The sequence below is a fragment of the Harmonia axyridis genome, chromosome X, assembly GCF_914767665.1.
Source record: "Harmonia axyridis chromosome X, icHarAxyr1.1, whole genome shotgun sequence".
NCBI classification, from domain to species: Eukaryota; Metazoa; Arthropoda; class Insecta; order Coleoptera; family Coccinellidae; genus Harmonia; species Harmonia axyridis.
Window position 1 is genome coordinate 10,660,566 of NC_059508.1, and position 14,699 is coordinate 10,675,264.

The following is a 14,699-nucleotide window of genomic DNA, read 5'->3' on the forward strand; positions in this document are numbered from 1 at the left end:
CACCCAGTCGACGCCTACATATATATGATGGAATATACGACGACTAATCAATGCATTCTGCCTGACTGAAATTATAACTACATACACTGTGTCTGTAAAGTATGGAACAAATTCATTTTCAGATGAACAGACCATTTTAAGAAATAATCCTGAAACACGTCGATTTTTTTTTTAATTTACCGTATTTTGAAATGATAATCTAATATACAGGGTGAATTACTTTCGAGTAATGACGTCACCGTCATTTTTTTCAAATGGAACACCCCCATTTTGTCTCAATTTTCCGATTACTCTAGCTAAGGTGATTCCGAAAATGTATCGCATGTTGATTCCAATTGGTACAGGGGGAGAAAAATACAATAGTTTTGTGTGCTCATAAAGTAACGCGTAACATTCTTTATTAGTTAAATTAACAATATTATCAAAAATACTTATTGTCTAGCGGAAATTGGTTTGAATGTAACACCCTGTTTTTTGTAACATTTTGAGATCAATTAAAATGAGCTGTTTCCAAACATGTTGGGTACTTGTGGTCTAGCAGACAGAATATGAAAGGAATTATTTGTTATCAATTTAAAAAAAAAACATAGTCGTCTAGTTTTTTGTGAAATGAATAGACAATAAGTATTTTTGATAATATTGTAACTTTAACTAATGAAGAATGTTACGCGTTACTGTAGTTTGTTCCATTTTTAGATTAATAAAAATTAGCTATTTCCAAACATGTTTGATACTTGTGGTCGAGCAGACAGAATATGAAAGAAATTAATTATTATATCAATTTAAAAAAAAAACATAGTCGTCTAGTTTTTTGTGAAATGTCATTATTTCTTTAGTGATTTATTGCTATTCAATGACAGTTTGGTACTACAATATTGTTGGTATTCGTGAATGTTTCAATTATTGCTTAGATTTAATTTATTATTTTTGTCCACCCTGTACCAATTGGAATCAACATGTGATACATTTTTGGAATCAGCTCAGCTAGAGTGATCGGAAAATCGAGACAAAATGTGGGTGTTCCATTTAAAAAAATGACGGTGACGTCATTACCCGAAAGTAGTTCACCCTGTACATTACATTATTATTTTGAAGGACGGTAAATTAAAATGAAAAATCGACGTGTTTCAGTATTATACAGGGTGGCCATTTGAAAACGAAACAGACGAGATTACAGACGAAATAAAGTTTTTCGATAGAAATGCTCGGACAGGTCGATTTCTGTTTCGAGGGGGACAACTTAAGATGTAGGTTACGGACGCATAGCGCTTCAACCCTTGCTGCTACAACCCCCACCCCCAATTTTTGAATAGGGAAGATGGGGTGAGTGATACCTCAATTTAAAGGTATTCTTGTACTGATTTCAGCACAGTAATTTTTTTTTCATTTTATGCATTAGTTCTCGAAATATCCATGCGTTAGTTAGTTAGGAAGGAAGCCAGAGTCATGGTTGTTTTGAAGCTCAAAATGTCGATTTTTCACAAAACACTACAAGTGCCATGAAAACACCACTTCATTTTCAAATACTTAGTTAAGAATATTTCGAGAACTAATGCATAAAATGAAAAAACAATTACTGTGCTGAAATCAGTATAAAAATACCTTTCAAATGAGGTATCACTCACCCCATCTTCCCTATTCAAAATTTGGGGGTGAGGGTTGTAGTAGCAAGGGTTGAAGCGCTATGCGTCCGTAACCTACATCTTAAGTTGTCCCCCTCGAAACAGAAATCGACCTGTCCGAGCATTTCTATCGAAAAACTTTATTTCGTCTGTAATCTCGTCTGTTTCGTTTTCAAATGGCCACCCTGTATCTTAAAATGGTCGGTTTATTTAAAAATGAATATGTTCCATACTTTACGGACACAGTGTATATCGATATGTTCGTTAAATGCTTGTACTAACGATGTGCATCAGAGTATGCTAATTTTAGTTGAATACTATACGCACTTTGAACTTCATATGAATATAACATGATACTTTGAATCATAGATGTAAAACCAATTTTGAACAATAAACCTCGAATTTCGGAAAAAAACAGCAACGGAAACAGAAATTTACTCCTATGTAGAAAATATGAAATCTGAATTGAGTTCATATAATCTGTAATTGTTGAATTTTTTCTTATCTCATACCTGAAAAACAAAACCTAATGAAGCTTAAATGTTTTTCGCCAAACCGATTCCAAATCTTCATTACTGAAACTAATAAACCAATACTGGACGTTACCGCGTTAACTTCAACACTTAATGAAGGGTTGACAATCGCATTGGTCGACGCATTTTGTTTCATTCTGAATGCTATCGATTTTCTTGGCCGAAAACGATGCATTTTACGATTCAGGCTACCCCCTCATATGAATCATTTTTGTGCGGTGTGACGAAATTGATTCTTGCATTTGTGGCGACGCCGTGGCTCTAGCATAAACGACGCCGACAGATTGGCCTATTTGGCCACAATTGTCGGCGAGGGTTGATATTCATACCCCAGCTATATTACCGGTTATTTACAAATTTCGTTGGAAAAATGAGAAAGGCAATTCAAGAAACGATTAGAGTAGGAGTTTGTAGAAAATTTATATTTCAATTTGAATTTGGATCAGATATTGCGATAATAAACCACTTATTGTTTCTTTGAAAGCATGAATACAAATATTCCATCAGCAACATTAGAAATTTTAAATTTGTTATAGAAAAATTTAGAAATGTAGCTTCTAAACAGTACACATAACGTATTTCAGATCTGGTAACCCTCTCAAGCACTATATATTTTTTTGGAGAACCGACTAATTTGCAAAGAAACTCCTGATGTCACCTGAGTGCATTCCTCATTTATATAATTTTTTAAATATGATAGATCAAAATGTTTACTCACTCATCTAAATTATATTTCTGTCCATTCCTTCATGGGATTCACAGTTTCAGTTGGAAATTCATTTTCAGTATTTGTCGTACAAAATCAGTCAAAATATTGGAAAATGAAGTTCAGTAAAGAGTATGGCCTCCTCGAACATCAACCACTAGCCTTGATCAATTTCTCTCCAGAGTTGCGGCAGAAGCCGTCTGAGTTCTTGAAGCGTTTGAAGAGGTGGATGGTGAGAATCTAAAACTTTTTGTAGCAAAGTTGATTTTAAGAAAATCAACAACTGATCAAAAATTTTCATAAAAGCAAACGACAAGAACATCTCTGACACTGAAATCTTTATCGAAAGATGAGCAAAAAAACCATTCAGATATAAGCAAGCAAACATTTTATTTCTCATAAATGAACATTTGGTGTACAAAAATCGGAAACGTTTGAGCGGTCACAAAATTTTTGAACTTATATATTGTGCTGGACCAATGATCTGGGTTCGGACCTGTCTTGACCTCAGTCCCGCAAAATGATGTTTCAACGTTATCTATAGAGAAAGAAGTATATGAATCTCCATCGATTCAAGTTCACCAAAGGTCATGGAACGGAGTTGATTTTATCAGTCCCCCCTTCATATCAGGGGAAATGAAGAGGTGCTCAACATTTTCGAAACTTTCGAATCAGTTCCTGAAATCCCGAAAAAGTTTCAAGTGAAGATGTTAGGCCTGTTTCCCATTCTCTTCGTGGCATTATCCGAAACAACAATTCGTAGATAGACCATCCGACTGTAACTCGCGGCATAGCTTTTGGGCGACATTTGATAAATAAATTAGTTATTTTATCTTGTCAATCCCTCATACCAGCCCAATGGTTGTAAATGTAATTTGACGCAAGATCTCGAAGGTAGGACTCAAAGAGGATAAAGAGGCTTCAGGGCTCCGAAGTTCGCCGTGTGTCAGTAGCAGGTCGAAGTTGCAGAATGTGATGCAGCACACGATCATCGGGCTTGAAAGACATGATAAGAAGAGTGGCTAAATGTTAGCCTCTGGCCTCTTATTTGATCTCACCCAAACTCCTGCCTCTGCTAGGCCCCTCCCCTTTATTGGACGAGGGAGATTTCGAGGGGAATAACTGTGTAATGGGAAACTCATGGTAGGTAACACATCATTGTAATTATGGAGATCTTGATGTACATCATATTGCCGTTATAAAATCATTTCTGATCAGTTACGAGATTGAATGCTTGGAAACAAGACCAAGTAAAAAATATTCAAGGACAATTTCTGATCGAAGAATATAAAATATTGAAAGGAAAGCGAATTGATGAAGCAATTTTGTATATCTTGGAGAAATAATTAGTATAACAACAATAATGATCCACAAGAACCGAACCAGTAGAGTAGTGGATCTGCTGATCCTAGTTACACAACAAGCCATTTCAAAACGCCCGAAAGTCATGGAAATGATTCAGAAACAAGGAAATTGGGTCACTCCCAATGATCCTGCCAATTCTTGTTGCGTGTGACACGAGTCTTAATCAAGTGTTGCCTCCAATTCTGCATCTTCGAAAACCTTCTCTCTTTCACCGCCATGCTGGTCTTCCACGTTAAAACCACCGTTCTTGAAGCGTTGAAACCACTCTCGTCACATTCTTCGACTAATAGCGGCCTCACCATAGGTATTTCAGAGAATCCGATGAGCCTCAGCCGCAGATTTCTCCACATTAAATCAAAGATGTACACCTGATATATAGCAGAACATATGGGATAATTTACTATCGAAAAAATCAATGAGGAAAGCCATTGAAGTGGAATCGCGGACTTTAGATTGCTCGTATATTCATTCTTGACGCTCAGCATGGGTTTTTGCCTGGTCGTTTTGTAGAAACCAACTTTCTGCAAAGTATAGGTCAGTGCACCAAAGATTTCTATAGGGGTATCACCACTGATATCATAAACCTCGACTTCTCAAAACCTTTTACAGTGTTCCTCATGGATGCCTCCTCTGGAAGCTTGAGCATTTTGGAATCAGAGGACAATGTGAGGCTTTTCTTCAGGAAAATATTTTTTCTATTGTGAAGTTCCTCTTCGCCTTGAGCTGCAGCGTGCCTCAGAAAACAGTTCTGGGTACTCTCCTATTCTTGGTCTACACTGCCGATTAACCTCGAAATTTGAAGTCAACTTGCTTATAATTTTCGGACAACACGAACTCATCTAAGATAAGATACAGTATCAGTTTCTATGGGACCGCTACCGGAACGGAGGTGATCTTGAAACTCCTAAAGAGAGCTTTTCGCACCATTTTCAAACTGGAGTTTGAAAATGGTGCACATCACAAATGTCTGTTATGTGTCTATAGAATTTTAAATGGAAAACCATTACTGAATATAACACAACAACAACTGAATCGAAATACTCCAGACATACATAGGTTGGCCTTTACTATGCGAAAAGCTAAGTACTGCTACACAAAGTTTTTCAATTAACTATCACCCCAAATAAGAGCAGTGGTGACCCTGATTAGTTTCAAGTATCGTGTTTTCAACTGTTACTGAAGATAGAACCATATATACTGTATGAGTTTTCCTTCAAGTTCAGTCGTCAGTTCAAATCAACAGTTCTAGGTCTTCTCGAAAACTACGAAAGTTGTAGGCAGTTTTCTCACACGGAAAAAATTGCTGATCGAAAATAATCAATCAGCAGAGCAAACGAACACCGATATGACTGTTAGTGCCTCATTATCTGTCCAAATCTGAAGCGGAACGTCCAGTTTTTGCGAAGATGACCTACCTTCTATTTAGACCCTTATCGATTCATTTTCAACATTGAGGGGCCGAGTTCACCGTGAAGTCTTGCCTCTCTGAAGCAATGGCAATGGCGTACAGACATAAGGGGGGAGTTCAAGGACACTTGACGGGGGTTACTTCCTTTGCTTTGTGCCTGATAGGGTACATATGGCCCCTTAGAACTAATGAATTCGAATGTGGCGTATGGAAATCATATTTCGGTCCTGATAATTTATGAATGTGGCCGTACGTTTCCTTACAACACGGAAATGCGTACTGTAAAATTGCGGAAAAGGGTCCTGAGCCTGACTGAGCTCGCCCAGAGGAAGGATTAATATACGTCAGTCGTTCTGGAATATCCTTCGCATCCCTTTATATTTAATTCATGGTTTATATTGAACTCGTCTTTCTACTTGCAATAATTCTGGTAATGATGACAGAGCTGTTTGGTATGCGGGAAAATAACATAAAGAAACAACGTTCATTCGAGTCGAATCGAAAATATTTTATTGTTTTGGTCTAAATTTGACAGAAATTCATCTGGAAATAAGATGCTGAACAAAATGCATCTCATATACGAAGGCATACAACTTTGCTTCCATCGTTTATCTTACGAAATCCGAGGCTTTACTGTAAAAAACTGGTTATACATTTATGATTCAAAGTATTGTTCATCGCTGGACTGTACTTTCTCCCATCTTTCGGGCAGCGTACAAATCCTGCGTTGAAAAACTGATCATCTTTTGAAGCAATCCACGAATCGATCAAATTTTTTACTTCTTCATAAAACCGGAAACAAGTGAAAGTCCGAAGGAGCAACGTCTAGAGAATACGGCGGGTGGGATAGGACTTTCCATTTAACCGTTTCCAAGTATGTCTTGACCACTTTCGCAACATGGGGTCGAGCATTGTCATGCAGTAAAATCACTTTATCATGTCTCTCGTTGTATTACGGCCGTTTGTCTTTTAATGCTCGACTCAAACGCATTTATTGCGTTCGATAACGATCGCTCGTGATTATTTCAGTCGGTTTTAACAACTCATAATACACTACGCCGAGCTGATCCCAACAAATACTGAGCATGACCTTGTAACCGTGAATATTCGGTTTGACCGTCGACGTCGAAGCATGACCAGGATATCCCTATGAGTTTCTGCGCTTGGGATTATCGTAATGAACCCATTTTTCGTCTCCAGGTACAATGCGAGCCAAAGTCTTTTTCGTCTCTGCCTTGCAAGCAGCTGTTCACAAGCAAACAAACGCTGTTCAACATCTCTCGGCTTCAACTCGTATGGCACCCAATTTCCTTGTTTTTGAATCATTCCCATGACTTTCCAGCGTTTTGAAATGGCTTTTTGCGTCACTCCCAATGATTCTGTCAATTCTTGTTGCTTCTGACACGAGTCTTGATCAAGTTATGCCTCCAATTCTGCATCTTCGAAAACCTTGTCTCTTCCACCGCCGTGCTGGTCTTCGACGTCAAAATCACCGTTCTCGAAGCTTCGAAACCACTCTCGGTAACTTCTTCCTCTAAAAGCGGCCACACCATAGGTATTTGAGAGCATTCGATGAGTCTCAGCCGCACATTTCATAAGCAGAAAATTAAAAACACCCGCAAATAACGAGAATTTGGCTCGTAAGCTGACTTGTTTAATCGAGATTAACGTTATGATGCAGACACAAATCGACTAATATTTCGAAGGCGTTATATTAACAAATACCTAAACTTATTGTATGACATCTACGATCTATTTATTTCGACTACATTTTACTGCTACAGCCATCTAGTTCGAAACGGCGGAAGTAAAGCTATGTACCAAAAACATTGTTTTATTATTTTATCGTTAATGAATTTCCATCAAGTATGGACCGAATCTATCGAATATAACTTAAGAGCAAAACACTGCTTCGTTTTACGCTCAATACTATAGTTCTATACATTAATGCTGCAGCATCATTCTAATGGACATACTCTTTTCAGGATCAAGTGTCAAAACCACAACAGCAACACTAAACTGTTTACTAGCTAGACAGTTTTGTTTTGAAGATGCATCCTGTTCTGCAATCCTAGAAATCATCCCAAGGGTATGCGGACCGGAGTTAGGTAAGCATAACAAATTTAATCCACAATTAAAAAAAAATTCAGGCTTGTAATACCAGAAGAAAGCACAAGCCTTCCTCTCTCTAAAAACCGAAATGTTTACTCGTAAAATTATCGATTCATGAAAAAACCCTAATAAAAGGTTGATCAGGGTGATCAATAACTTTTTTCAATTCATCGTCAGAGTGAAGGTTCACTGTTGGAGTTAAAACTGCCATCTCATAAACTCAAAATTGATGATTTGCCCCCCAATACAGAAGTTTTATTGCATGTCGTTCGATTTTATATGTATTTTGGCATACGTTCCAACAGTGCATCGAATATAAATTTCAGGAGGACATTCTATAACTTATTTTATGAATAATATATGAAAGATCGGATCATTAGTATATTTTATTCACTATCGTTCAAGGTTCCAGTTATTCCACATTAAATACGTCAATTTGTTGACTATGTTTTCATGATCGCGCAATAAGGTAGAAACCAACACATTATCATCAGAAAATCATTTATCGAATCATAAAGTATGATGGCAGTAATGGAAATTGTTTCTACGTTTCGAATTATAAGAGACTGAAAATATTTCGGTCATCTGTTTTTTTTAGAATCATCCATATGCAGTGCTGGTAAGTCGGTATCTCAGGCTACAACATCAATGTCTTAGAAAAATGTTTTTCCCTCTTCCCTTTCATAACCAATTAGAATCGAGAGGAAAGTACATTCACTGCCTCTGGTGTGAGTATCATACTCGTAGTTTCATCATCAGTTCGCCTTTCTTGAGATTAATTTGCAAAGTAAGAATTGAAGGTTTTGGAAGATGAAGAGGTTATGTTACAAAATACAAGTAACAAGAAAAAAAGTATTATTACGTGTAAAAAAAATATTCAATCGTTTTTAATTCATTAAAGTTGAAGAGTGTCTGGTAGAGGGTAGCAACTGTCATAAGTGTCTGGCAATGGATGTCGAGTATACTCAAGTTATTCCGAAAAAAATATAAAAAAATTGAACTTTATTCTTAAAAGAATTTGATATACTATTTCATAAACCTTTATTTCCTGTCAGCTACCCAATTAACAACAACCCAAACTCTATAGAGGCTGGTACTCCTTACCTGTGTAGGGGAGATGAACAGAAAAATTGTCAGCTTCTATAAAATGACAAAGGTTTAGTCGTTGAGGGCTCTTACTCTATTAATGGACTTGAAAAAATATATCAAGAAAAAAGGAAGTGAATGCTGAAGAGACTTTTTTCCTCTGACCATTTTCTGTCACTTAATTTCTAGGTAAATTTATTTAGCGATTTGTAAATTCTCAGTTCAAGGTTCCTAACCTAATCCTTATATTTCCACAATTCATCAGATCGAAGTGGAATGATACTTAAATTGAACTTAAAATGACCTCATTAAGATGGAGAATAAAAGAAGAATATCGGAGAAACCCACACTAAAACAAATACGGAATGTAAAAGCATGTTTCAATCAATGTTTACTTTATGTTCTCATGTTTTTTTTTCATCGAGATAATATCAACGTTTGAGCAAATCGATATCGAAAACATGTTATATACTCACAGGAATTTTTGTGGCCAATTTGTGTTATCCAGTGAAATGATTTTTCAATTATTTCATAAATAATGGAGTGGATAAATGAATTGAACTCGAACAAATCGATTCAATGAAAAGTTGATGAGCTTAATGGCGATTTTTCATCAATCAATAGAGTTCCACGCGTTTCGAGCAATAACCATTAGGTATGAGAAAAAAACGGAAATTTGTCAGTCCAGTCATGATCCATGTTTACAGTCCAGTCCGAAACAAAAAATTGATTATGTTGCAGTTGCGTTCACTAATGATGATTATGTATTTCGAAATAAACATTTCTTTCACTAGATATAGTGATCAAAACTGTACCTATTTTGAGAAAACCAAGGATTAAAAAGAATCGCTACCATCATAAGGTCGTATTTAAGATAGACACCTGTTCTCATGCAAAAAATGAGTATGAGATAACATAAAGTGTCGCCACTAAGGAAAGATATTAGGAAAAACCAACTCAATTCTAAAGAGCTCTCTTCCTAATAGAGCCCATGACCGCTAGATCTTCGTCATTTCATAAAAACTGAAAGTTTTTCTGTTCATGTTTTATATTTTCTTCGGGATAACTCAAGAAAACTCGTCATCTATTGCCGAACAATTATGACAGTTGCTATCCCCTAAACTTTAATAAATCAAAAACGATTAAATATTTTTTCAGAGTTAAAAATACTTTTTTTATAATATTTGAATTACAAATCGCAGAATTTATTCAGTTGCTTTGTAGTGAATGATGAAATATAAAACCATACTAATTTAGTATTTCTTATAGATCTATATCAGTCAAAAATATTCAAAGGGAGTTATAAGGAGATGATGGACTGTTCAATAACGTGAAGTAATGTAATTACTTGAAAAGAAGGACTACTGAACTAGCAAATGTCATAATAAGGGAAAAGTTATGGCAACCGATGCCAAAACTTTTTCCGGGAAGGAAGTAATGTAGTAAATCGAAAAAAAATTATTTTCAACGGATTTCGCACCTACAGCGGACTTTCAAAGTGACTGGCAAAATCTAAAAACCAATAAAACTGTCCGGCTATTGAGGTAAAAATTTGTGATCGGTCCCCAAGAAATTAATAGAAAATTTAGCTTTTATACTATAATGAAAGTATAATTGTAATAATAAAAGTTCAGGGGTGTCTGGCAGGAGATAGCAAGTGTCATAAGTGACAGTTATGCCAAAAAAAATATAAAAAAATTGAGCTTTATACTTTGACGTATAAGGTACTATTTCATACACCTTTACTACCTTCTACCTGCCAAAGTAAGCAAACCCAAACTCTATAGTCGCCTTCACCTGTGTTGGAGACATGGACAGAAAAACTTTCATATTTTATAAAATTACGAAGGTTTGGCCGTCGTGGGCTTTTGAGCTATAAGGAAAAACCAAATCGAATCTGTGAGAGCTCTATTCCAGATTCATGAATGGAATATATCCAAGACTGATGCGGTGAAATTGCCTTGTTCTTTTAACACCTCATTTCTGGATCATTTCGAATGGCCCAATTAAAAGCAGTGATCTCCAACGGAACTTCCGACAATGTAGCTCTACAAAACAGGAGATAATCTAGACCTGGAACGAAAAAACGACGTTCCAATTATGTCGACAAATAAACTGCTCATAAAAACTTCCTGCCAAGTTATTTCCGAACAAGATTTCTTCTCCCTCAGCTGAAACATTATGGAAAAAGTACTGGACCCCAATGAACAAAGGTTCGTGTGTGAAAGTAATGGAATTAGGTGGTTTGACACTTTACTGCGCCAGTTAATCAATCTTTTCGGATGACGGCCAGATTCCATCGCCCTTGCCACTTCGATTAAGGGAACAACGATTGGGGGGCACCACACTTAATAACATGAAATGAAAAAGAATTACATGGAAGGTAGGAATCGAAGTGAAAATCATTCACGAAACACACTTCGCCAATAAATTATAACGCACCACTTAAAATTAAGCAAAAGTCTGGGGTACATTTTCGTCAAAACTACTTGTTTGCAAGAACATCAGATGAATTTCAAGCTGACCTCACAAAATACATAGGCGTACAACTTTGCCTCAACCTTTTTTTTTCAAAATTCGAGGCTTTATTGTGTTAAACTAGTTGAACATTTATGATTCAAAGTATTGTCCATCGCTGGCCACTATTTTCTCCCATCTTTCGAGCAGCATTGAAAAACTGGTCATTTTTTGAAGCGATCCACGAATCGATCCAATTTTTCACTTCTTCATAAGACCGGAAGTGATGATGTGCCATTGGTCGAAACAAGTGATAATCCGAAGGAGCAATGTCTCGAAAATACGGCGGCTCGAGTAGGACTTCCCATTTCAACGTTTCCAAGTATGTCTTGACCACTTTCGCAACATGGGGTCGAGCATTATCATGTTGTAAAATCACTTTATCATGTCTCTTGTTGAATTGCGGCCGTTTGTCTTTCAATGCTCGCCTCAAACACATTAATTGCGTTCGATAACGATCGCCTGTGATTGTTTCAGTCTGTTTTAACAACTCATAATACACTACGCCGAGCTGGTCCCACCAAATACTGAGCATGACCTTGGAACTGTGAATATTCGGTTTAGCCGTCGACGTGCAAGCAAGGCCGGTATATCCCCATGTTTTCCTCGCTTGGGATTATCGTTATGAACCCATGTTTCGTCCCCATCCACAAAACGATTCAGAAATCCCTTTCGTCTTTGCCTTGCGCACAGCTATTCACAAGCAAACAAACGCCGTTCAACATCTCTCGGCTTCAACTGGCGCCCTATTTCCTTGTTTCTGACTCATTCCTATGACCTTCAAGAGTTTAAAATAGGTATTTTGCGCCACTCTCAATTATCCTGCCAAATCTTGTTGCATTTCACATGAGTCTTGATCAAGTAATGTATTTTCAAAAACTTTCTCGCTTCCACCGTTATGCTGATCTCCGACGTCAAAATCATCGTTTTTGAAGCGTTGAAAGCACTCTCGGTGAGTTCTTTCACTAAAAGCTGCCTTACCATAGGTATTCGAGAGCATTCGTTGAGCCTCAGGCGTACATATTTCATATTAGAGCAGAAAATTAAAATCTCCCGCAAATGACGAGAATTTGGCTCGTTAGCTGACATGTTCGAGCGAGAATAACTTTGTGATGCAGACACAAATCGACTAATATTTCGATGGCGTTATTTTAAGAAATACTTAAGCTTATTGTATTACATCTTCGGTCTATTTATTTCGACTACCACTTACCACTATAGTCATCCATTACAAAACGGCTGAAGCAAAGTATTACACCTAATAAAAAATTGCTCAAACGAAAAATTAACGTAAAATAATAAATGACACTAAAAATCTGGTTCCAAACTTGAGTTCGAATGATACACATACGAAACTCCAGGTAGCTGCCCTATTAACATGCGGTTTACATCAATAATTATAGTCAACCCTCTAAGATTTCGGTGGCATTCTATGAATGAAGGATGCCGAACAGAAACCAAGTGAGAATTGAATCGATAGTCATAATGCACCTAGATAGCTAGTTTAACACACAGAGCGTTCAGGGATGGCTACAAGAGAATAGAAGTGATGGGATTCGAACCCGTGTAATGTGATTTATGTAAACGTGTTAGTGGTTGCTAACGTACTGTTTATCTAGCATTTGCCAACAATACTGAAGCACTTGTTTCCGCAAATCTATGATCGCGATCTGATAATCCATTCAACCGGTGGCATTTTACGCATATCCTCAATTTGAATTTAATCCCTCTGACTGAATGGATGCCACGTACAGAAATTGTCACAGAGTTGAGCCGTGGGAATTCCAAGCCGACACTTCCAAGTGATTCTCGGTCGGTTCGAATGGAAGATACAAAGGTTGGACGCATTTCGTCCTTGGATTTATTAGAGGAAGTGGTTTCAGAATGCTCCCTTCGTTCTGTTCCATATTCGAGACCATTTGCGTGTACAAAAAACACGTTTATATGAAAAGAGTCGAGAACCTAACCTGAACTTTGGAAAACATTTCTAGTTCTTTGTGGACTCGGACTTGAGGCTAAAGTAACATACACACAGCGCCAAAAGTCTTGGCCCACCTTACAATTCTCAATTTGTTTAATGTATCATGACAATTTTTTGTTTGTGGACTCATCACTATCTTATCACTTGAATGAAAACATTTAACCGGAAAAAAATTGTCTTGTTGGGGAGAATGCAGGTGTATTCAAAGTTAATCAGTTTTAACGAATAACGAGTCAATAATCAGTCATTGTGCCGGAAAATATGGAAGTTGTGCGAAAACTAATTGGAGAAGATCGTCATATGACATATCAGGAAATCGAGAGATGTTTAAGCATTAGTATGACTAGCATACATAAGATTTTGCACGAACATTTGTGTGTTCGGTAGCTCTGTGCAAGTTGGATTCCACATTTGTTGAATGATGCTCACACAATGGCTAGGGTCGATTGGTGCCGTAAAATGGTTTCAAAATACAACTGTGGTGCATCCAAAGCGGTATACAACATTGTCACAGGTGATGAATTGTGTATTTATGCAAATGAGCCAGAAATACAAGGCCAGTCGGCAGTTTGGGTGTTTCAATGTGAAGCAAAGTCAATAAGAGTTGTTCGTTATTGAAGCGTTAAGAAGCAAATGGTGGCGTCTTTCTTCACGAAAACTGGTCCTGTGGCAATTGTGGCTCTTGAAAATTGAAAGACCGTTTATTTAGAATGGTATGAAACCATTTGTTTGCCTGAATATTTCGGTAAATTGAGAGAAATAAATTCATAACGACGAATCATCTTGCATCATGACAATGCGAGCTCACACACATCAAATGCTGCAAATGAGTATTTGTATACACAAAAAATCAAATTGATGGGTCATCCGCCTTGCAGCCCCTACTTGGCACCGAATGACTTCTTCCTTTTCCCAGAAATTAAGAATAAACTTCGCGGACAACGAAGATGCGGTTGAGGCCTTCAAAATGGATGTTTTAGAACTACCATCTACTGACTGGAAAACATATTTCGAATGATGGATCAATCGTATGCAAAAGTGTATAGATCTTAAAGGCTATAATTTGAAAGGCAGTAAAAATATTTTCCATCAAAATCGCTTGTTTATTTTCTGTATTCTCAATACATAAAAAGTAACCCTCGAATTTAAATCCTTTTTATATTCGGTTTCACTGTTTTATGTGTGTTAGTGGATGCTTAACTAATTCGTATAAACCCAACCTGATTCAAACTCCACGCTATGAACTAAGTTCCGTTTCAATAGAGTTAAAGTGTTGCATCTCCAATAGAATAACCGGCACCAAAGCCCTTCAGCATCAAATTGACTGGAGATATTCGATGTCACATTTGTTGTTCTCGACCGCAAAACA

At 37.0% G+C, this 14,699-nt stretch overlaps 1 protein-coding gene across 5 annotated transcripts in view; it reads left to right on the forward strand.

Moving 5' to 3' along the window:
- LOC123685686 overlaps nucleotides 1-14,699 on the forward strand; it is a 290,795-nt gene that overhangs the window by 170,216 nt on the left and 105,880 nt on the right. For all 5 annotated transcript variants that reach the window (XM_045625493.1, XM_045625492.1, XM_045625491.1 and 2 more), the window contains exon 2: nucleotides 7,620-7,742. In XM_045625493.1, the coding sequence (XP_045481449.1) occupies nucleotides 7,620-7,742 (123 nt within the window). The remainder of the gene's footprint in view (nucleotides 1-7,619; nucleotides 7,743-14,699) is intronic.